Source organism: Coccinella septempunctata, chromosome 3, assembly GCF_907165205.1.
Source record: "Coccinella septempunctata chromosome 3, icCocSept1.1, whole genome shotgun sequence".
In the NCBI taxonomy this organism is placed as follows: Eukaryota; Metazoa; Arthropoda; class Insecta; order Coleoptera; family Coccinellidae; genus Coccinella; species Coccinella septempunctata.
Window position 1 is genome coordinate 23317434 of NC_058191.1, and position 8943 is coordinate 23326376.

Below are 8943 nucleotides of genomic sequence, written 5' to 3' on the forward strand. Positions count from 1 at the left end.
TTTCTGTTGATTCTGGTTTTGTCGAGATATTACAGTATATGTCAAAGCATTGTGCGCTATTCATTGTGTATCAATGAACCAACTGGCATACATAAAACAAAGCCTTAGACTAACTGGATCTGCTCCCCATAATAAAAGAGGGAAGCATTTCTCAGCTCACCGGAGCCTTGCAATGACAAAAAGTTAAGAGTTGATTTGTTCCCACCTCTGAGGTTTCAGGCGTCGTGTAAGTCATTACAGCTTGAAAGATTCCAGAAAACTGAATCCATCAGAGGATTTGAACGAAAAAAATGAAGAATCTTCGTCCAGAAACTGTTCAAATAGAGATTCATTCTATAAGTACAAAACAAAACTTCATCACAGAAGAGCAGAAAGTTTTTATGATAGAAAAAAATATGTGAAAAACGTTTCAAAAATAAAGCAAAAATAGAAACTGTATCGCAGAATTGGAGTACTATACGTGGCCATTCATCTCTAGTTGGAAGCGTAGAAAAGATCAAGGTCGGAGAGCAGGCTTCGCTCAATTTTCAACATTAATAATTTTGATGATAGTGTTCTAGTATTTCATGTTCAGGGATTATAAGGGAAAATAGTTGACGAGTTGTTGGAGCTCTGGTCATTCTTACATGCCGTCGCTTTGACAATGCTTCAGATAGAATCAAAAGGAAGAAAACTGATGCCACATCTGCAATATCCTGGGTGTTCCAAACTTTTATCAAAAACTGCCAAGCATGTTATTCAATTGAAGAATATGCGTGCATAGACGAAATGTTGGTGGGATTCAGAGGTCGATGCAAATTTAGAATGTACATTCCGAATAAACCTAGAAAATATGGCGTAAAAATCTTGGTGATGAATGATGCGAAAACCCATTATTTTCTGAACGCCTATATCTATGCTGGTAAGGATTCTGATGGAAATACACTTTCGGTTGAAGAGAAAAAATTAGGAAAACCCACTCAGTCCGTTCTTCGGTTAGCTGCCCCTATATTTGGAACGAATCGGAATATAACGGCCGACAATTGGTTTTCCTAAATTCAACTCATTGAGGTACCCTGAGGAAGAATAAGAAAGAGGTACCGCAGGAGTTTTTGAAAGGAAAAAATAGGGAAGAGAACTCTGCTTTTTATGGATTCACCAATGATCTGACCTTAGTCTCTTACGTTCCAAAGAAAAAAAATAGAGCTGTTCTATTAATTTTGAAGAAACCAATGTCAAATAGCATCTCTTAACCTCTCACAAAGCAAGTGAGATGTGGTAAATGTCCGAGAAACCAAGATAAGATGACCAGATATAAGTGTGTTGATTGTCTGACCCCTATATGCGGTAGCTGTATTGTGTGCTGTCATGACTGTGCCTGATTAGGGTCTGTTGAAAACTGCCTTCCCAGAATTGTTTTTCATTGATTTCTATTTTTTCATATTACTCATATATCTATTCTTATAGTGCAATGACTTTTATCTGAAGTTTATATCATTTTATTTTTTTTTTAAACGAAAAGCATGAACATGTTATTTTGCTTCACTTTTTTCAACAGTTGGAATTACATTTGAATGAAAAATCATATTTCGTATTTCAATGAAGTATTAATGTTAAACTATTCATCTGAAAAACAGACCATCTAATGTTCGAAGTTACAAGGTTGTCCATTTGGGGTTCATCAAACCCCACCTCACCAGTTACGTGACTAAAATTTCACCTCACCAGTCACGTCAAGTCCCAAGGCTTGAATAAGTATTTTCAACCTGCCAGTACCAGTACATCCTAATCAAATATTCATGAAAGAAAGGTTAAAGAAGCTGCAATGAAATTATGTGGATTTTTAGCTGAACACAACATTTCATTCAAAACTATGGATCATTTATCACTCCTATTATCAGGAATCTTTCATGATTCAAAAATTGCAAAGGATTTAGCAGTTCGTAGAACAAAATCCGAAGCAATTATCACTAATGTAATAAGTACTGCACACAAAACAGATCTAGGAACTATATTGAGAAAAACCAAATTCAGCATTCTTACTGATGAGTCAACCGATATAGGGGTGAATAAATCGGCTTGTATTGTTGTACGATATTTTAATGGGAGACAATTAGAGTCCTCATTGTGGGAACTCATTGCAATGTTTGAGGAAAAGGAAGATATAGAAAAACAAGGAACAGCAGAACAGAATTGTAGATAGTTTTCACAATAATCAAATTCCCAAAGAAAATATTATTGGATTTGGTTCTGATGGGTGCAACCTCATGATGGGCGAATTCAATTCAGTGGCTTTAAGGTTTAAAAATGATTATCCTAGAATTTTCATAATGAAATGTGTATGCCAGTCTCTCCATTTATGTAGCAGTCATGCATATAAAACCTTACCAAGAGCCCTTGAAGATCTTGCAAGGAATATATACTCACACTTTAAGGTAACTGTGAAACTATTTTGTCCTTCAAGCCCCTCGTTTGCCAACCTTGTGATGGATGACTTGTTCACCTGGGTCTTATCACTTATAGGTTTCTACATCCCGATGGTCAAATTGTACGTAGATGATACCTTTCTTATTATACCTAACAACAAAAAACAACAACTTTTGGATCTATTTAATTCTTATGATGACAAACTTAAGTTCACGATGGAGGTACAGGTGGATAATTCAATTCCGTTCCTTGATATGCCAATAAAAAAGGAGAACAACGCTCTCAAGACGTGTTGGTACTTCAAGCCTAGCAACTCGAATAGACTGATGAACTTTTTTAGTAATCATAGCACCACACAAAAGATTAATGTGGTCAATAACTTAATTAACAGAGCGTTAAAATTGAGTGATGGAGAATACCATGGGGAGAATTTAAGAATTGTAAAGAATGGAATGAAAGAATATTGGGATTCTTGGACTAATTTTCTTTATTGTTCTTGAAAATGGACGATAACCTAAGAACAATTGTAAAGAATATTCTTACAAAAAACAGCTTTCCCATTTACCTCATAAATAGATCGATCAGAACGATACAAAATAAGAGAGAAGAAAATACATCAAGATACACCCCAGACGATAGCACAAAATCATTTCACAGGTTCCCCTTCATCGATGGCCTATCTAACAGGATTCAAAAGATTCTCGGGGAAATTAATTGCACATGCGCTTTCTATAACGTCTCCACCACAAACAGATTCTCCTCAAGACTGAAAGAAGCCACCAAAAAGGATCTATTATCATCTGTGGTTTATAAGATACCATGCTTGGATTGTGACAGGAGTTACATTGGACAGACTCGACAGTACTTAAAGGATAGGATAAAACAACACAAATATGATACCAGGAACATAAACAACAAAGAAAAAACTGCCCTAACCTATCATGTGTTCGGTGAAGGCCATAATTTCAACTTTGATGACGTGGAAGTACTAGATAGAGAGAGTAATGGCTATCAGAGAAATATCAGTGACATGATTTCCATCAGGAGCAACAACACCGTAAATTTCAGAGAGGACGTTGATAACCTGAGTTGTTTTTATGATATTTTGTTGGATACGACGTGAACAAGAACAAGAAAATAAGTTAATGTAATTGACGAAAAGAAAAAAGAAAAAGATCTGTCACTTGTCTTGTTTGTGATTCTTGACATTTGAGGTTTCCCCCTTGTCTATGTTCTATTGTCCCACACTTCTGTTTCGATTTGACAACTTTATGATTACAGTTGTTTGCACGTTTTGTTAATTTTAAAGATTTATGTTTCTTCTGATCTCATGAGAGATTATTGCGCTATAATATTTTCTCGAACAACTTGAATTCTTGAGGTTGGTATCAGAGGCTGCCTTTGTGATTGTTTTGTTATGTGTTCTTTTGTCTTTTAGCCCTGAAGAAGGAGGAACTCGCCTCCGAAACGTCGGCATATTGAAAATTACCTGAGAGAATAAAGCGATTGTCCAAATTCCTGATAGTAGTTTTATTAAAATATTTTGTCAAAGTTGATGTTAATAATAGTTAATTTTTTCAGCTTAGTAGTAAGCAAGTAAGGCAATTCGACTTCAAGCAATTCCAACACTTCGTGGAGCTTGATGCGCATAAAATGCTACATCCATCACAAACTCGTTGGCTTTCACTATCTGCAGTCGTAAAACGGATTATTGAGCAATGGCCAGCATTACAACTTTATTTTAATTCAAAATATTTAGAAGAACGGCTTTTATCTGTTGAGAATATTCACCAGTCATTGAATGATCCTTTCTGCATGTTATATTATCTTTTTCTTAATTATGTCCTGTCTAAGGTTTCGAATGTAAATCAGAATTTTCAATCTGATGAGGTTTGATTGCCAAATCTTCATAAGATGATGGAGGAATCATACAGAAGTTTTCTGTTATGTTATATGGAGAGGAAATATATATCGACACACCAATGTCGGATATAGATCCAACGAATAGAACATGGTTCTTGCCAAAAAAAAATGTTTATGTTGGGATAGATGTGATGAATGAAATTACTAAGCCTAATATTGCAGGAATAGCTCAAACTGATCTATTGGAGATGTTTTATGACAGGTGCCAGCTTTTCTACTCAACCCTTTGTTCAGAAATCAAAGTGCGGTACGATTTCGGCTATGTCTATTGTCTAATTTACACATATTTACTGCTAAAAATTCATTATCACATAATGTACATGACAATTTTCCATCATGGGCACATGTACCCCAACATATGACGCGTTTCTTCGACAGTAATGAAGCCCAACTTATTGACGAGCAATGGAGGTTGCTGCCCTATTACCATTTTACTTCTAGTGAATAAGAAAAAATTGATATAAACGAGGATATTGATATATTCTGGGGAAAACTTCTGAACTATAAAAATGAAAACGGTTCATTGGAATTCCTCAATTTGGCCAAATTTGTTTTAAATATTTTATCTCTTCCTCACTCAAATGCTGAATGCGAAAGGGTGTTCAGTAAGATAAACTTGGTCAAAACCAAATCTAGAAACGAGTTGATAACAAATACTGTAAATGGTGTTCTATTGACCAGTCAGTGTGTGAAAAAAGCCGGAAGTTGCGTAAATTTTACGCCAACCGAGGATGTACTCCAGGATGAAAGCTGATGTGTATTCTTATGACTCGAGTCAATCAAGTTTAGATAATGAAGATGATTTTGTTATTATCGATGTATACAAATCATATATCTATTATATTCTATATCGATAATGGGACTTCGAAAATTGAAGCCAGCCCGTGGCCGGAATAGACTTCTGCGCATGTGCAGAAATATTAAGAATAAAATACCTGATTAGCTCTGTCTCTTTCTGATACATCGATTTATGAACTGACAGGAATGAAATGATTTTACTTCACAACCATTCGAATATTTTCGACCTTAACCTATCAATATGTTGATAATGGTTTGAATCAGGTTCAAACTCAGGTTTGCATTACGTAGTAATTTGTATTTCATCGTGGATTTCTAATGATTAGAAGTCAAAATTCATGAAACTTCATCATTTTGCAGCACTAGACGCTCGGATTCATAACAATAGTGAAATATTATGTGTTTTCCACAGCAAACTAGCGAAGTGCGGAGATTAACAAAAGTGATGTTGAATCTACAAAATTGTAGGATTGTGAATGCATTTTTCTAGGTTGTTCACTATCGTATATTATCTGTATTGTATCTAGATAAGTCTGTTATTGTCTTAAAATTCAGTTGGGAGTTGAGGTAATAATTCTAGTTCAATTTATGATTGTTTTTTTCGGCACTGAAATAGTGAAACATCTAAATCGACATCTATATCTATAAAGCTCAACTGTAGTTACTAATATTTACCAGTTTCTCATCTTCTAAATATTATTATTGCCAAATTGATTATTGTATTGATTCCAGTGGCGTATATAGGGGCGGGGGGCAGGGGGCCCGGGCCCCCCCCGAAATGAATAAAGAAAACTGAACTACTATAATAAATTAAACAGGCTCGAGAAGCATGGCTACGGCGTCTGATGTGAATATACAACAACTGTTTGTTCGCGTGACGATTTCTAAACTGGTTGGGAACCTATACGCAGGCTCAGATCTTAAAATTCGGAACATGCGTACCAGTTACAAATCTCCGAAGCTCTGATCATGTCTCTGAATCCGCGAACGGTTCTTTTCTATCTGCGCTTGCGTGAATAAAGCTAATCTGTAATACGCACGACACGGCTGAAGCCGCTAGGACAGTAGTTGATGATTACCTAAATCTCACGTTTGCGGTCTAATATCTAATATAATAAGTCGTAAGAGTATTTTAGTGTTCTCGGGTCGTAATTGAAAACTGACTAGTGAAAGAAAATCACAATGAAGAGACAAAGTTCAATTCAAGATTTTTTCACGAAAAGACAAAATGTGGATAGACCTGGAGTTGAAAATTTAGAAGCCCGCGTTGCCGTGGAAGGACAAAGTGAAATTGCTTGTGCCGATGTCTTTCAAACGAGATCCTCTGGTCAAGATGTGGAAGGTATTTTTCAAGTTATTAAAAATGTAAACGATATTGGAAATTATTGTCAAAGGAGTTATATTTGTTCATTAACAAATGATGAAAAAGTTTCATTGTTAGAAAATGTATGGAAACCTCAATCTGGTTAGAAATTTCCTACCACTTCGATTTCAAACCACACGAGATCCTTTCAAGCAAAATGGCTTGAAGAATTTGAGTGGTTAACGTATTCAGAGGAGAAATGCGGAGCATTTTGTAAATACTGCGTGTTTTTCTCTCAGAGAGAACATGTAGGGAAAGGAAATCACCAATCATTGGGAATATTTGTGACCCAGCCTTTCATAAATTTCAAAAAAGCTAGGGAAATGTTCAAAAATCATCAAGATTCGAAATACCATAGGCAATCCATTTTGATTGCTGAAAACACAAAATCCTTGATTAAAAAAAAACGTGAAAGTGTTATTGATCAAGTGAATTCTCGAAGAAATTTAGATATTGAGAATAATAGAAAGAAACTGGTTGCTATAATTCAAACTATTAAGTTATGCGGAAGGCAAATGATTGCTCTCAGAGGTCATAATGATTCTGGACGAGTGAGTCTTGAAGAACCTGACGAAAATGACGGAAATTTCCGATCATTGTTGAGATACCGAGCTAACAGCGGAGATAATCTTCTTAAGGACCAATTGATCAGTGCTGGTGGAAAAACAATGTACACAAGCCCTGTCATTCAGAACGACATCATCAACACATTTGGTTCTTTGATTCAATCCAAAATTGTGGCAAAAGTAAGGAATTCTATCTTCTATTCTGTTTTAGCGGATGAAACCACTGATATAAGCCAAATAGAACAATTTTCACTTTGCATTCGCTATGTTGATGAAGAAACTTTCAAAATCAGAGAAGATTTCCTAACATTTGTCCCCGTTCATGATGTAACTGGTGCAGGTTTGGCGAAAACTGTATTAGAGACCTTGTCAAATTTAGGTCTTGATTTGAACAAATTGAGAGGCCAAGGATACGATGGTGCTGCCACTATGAGTGGCAAGTTCAGAGGAGTTCAAGCTGCTATCAGAGAAAAACTACCATTGGCCCTTTATACACATTGTTCTTCGCATACACTCAACTTGTGCTTGTCAGATGCAAGTAGCATTTCCTCTATTAGAAACTGCATGGGTGTCATTAAAGAAATATGTGCATTCTTTCATGCATCAGCTAAGAACACAGAGATTTTAAAATCCACGATTTCAGAGTGCTTTCCTGATGAAAAGAGAAAGAAGCTGATTTCATTGTGCGAAACGCGATGGGTGGAGAGACATGACTCAGTTATTCTATTCAAAGAAATTTTAGAAGCTATCATACTCTCTCTACATAAGATAGAAGAATCTAGTGTTTCATCAACTAAAGCATTTGCTTTAAGTCGTGCCATTTGTACTTTTCCATTTATTGTTAATCTTTTCATTTTGAGCCAGATGCTGTCGACTACACACAGCTTGTCTGAGACCCTTCAGAAAAAAAACATTGACCTTAGTCAGGCTATGAGCAACATCACAACTGTTTTAGACCTACTGTCAAAACAGAGATCAAATGCCGAGCAAACGTTCAAACCATTATATGAACAGGTGAAGACAATAGCCTCCAAACTTTTTGTCACAGAGGAGCTTCCACGATTTTGTCGGCTTCAAACAACACGCAACAATGTACCTTATACCACAGAAGAAGAATATTATAGACGAGCAGTTTATGTGCCATACCTGGATGATTTTTGTGAAGCGTTAAGGGAAAGATTCCAATCTCATAAAGACACAATAATATCTTTACAAAACATTCTTCCACAATTTTGTATCAGAACAGACATCACTTCATTAGAAGCTGCATTGAAATTATATGAACCAGATTTGTCATTTAACGACATTGTGCGAAGTGAGTTTAAGCTGTGGCAAGAAAAGTGGAAACAGGAAAGACCAGAAGTTCTGCCAAAAACGGCGATTAGTTCTCTAGAAAACTGTGACGAAGATCTATTCCCCAACATTTATATCCTTCTAAAAATACTAGCTGTCCTTCCCGTGTCAGTCGCTACCGTTGAAAGGACTTTCTCTAGCCTAAGAAGACTGAAAACTTACCTAAGGAACAGCACATCTGAGAATAGACTAAATGGTCTCGCATTACTCTCTATTCACAGAGACATCACAGTTAGCGACGAGGAAGTTCTTGATAAGTTTGCTAGTGTACCGAGAAAACTGGGGTTTGTTTTGTAACCATCTATGTAAGCGAATGTTTAGCTAACCTCGTCTTCATGTCGTCAATTAATTTTTATTTTTTCCACTTATAATAAAATGAAATTTCTCATTGTCGTTTTTTTCTTGTTCAAAACATGATGAAGCCTTTTGTGAAAACCTCACTACTGTATCAATTTCTCGTCACGTTGCAGGAGTCCGTTGAATGGGGATAGTTCACAGACGTGAGTGTTGGCTAGAAATAGCAACCAATGGTAA

The 8943-nt window shown here is 36.0% G+C and overlaps 2 protein-coding genes across 2 annotated transcripts; both read left to right on the plus strand.

The window, feature by feature from the left end:
- The first annotated feature begins 2908 nt into the window (after window positions 1-2908).
- LOC123310366 lies at window positions 2909-3529 on the plus strand. The gene has a single exon (XM_044893833.1). The coding sequence runs from the start codon at window positions 2909-2911 to the stop codon at window positions 3527-3529; it is 621 nt and encodes a 206-aa protein (XP_044749768.1).
- Window positions 3530-7005: 3476 nt separating this feature from the next.
- Window positions 7006-8706, plus strand: LOC123310368 (52 kDa repressor of the inhibitor of the protein kinase-like). The gene has a single exon (XM_044893834.1). The coding sequence runs from the start codon at window positions 7006-7008 to the stop codon at window positions 8704-8706; it is 1701 nt and encodes a 566-aa protein (XP_044749769.1).
- The last annotated feature ends 237 nt before the right edge of the window (window positions 8707-8943 follow it).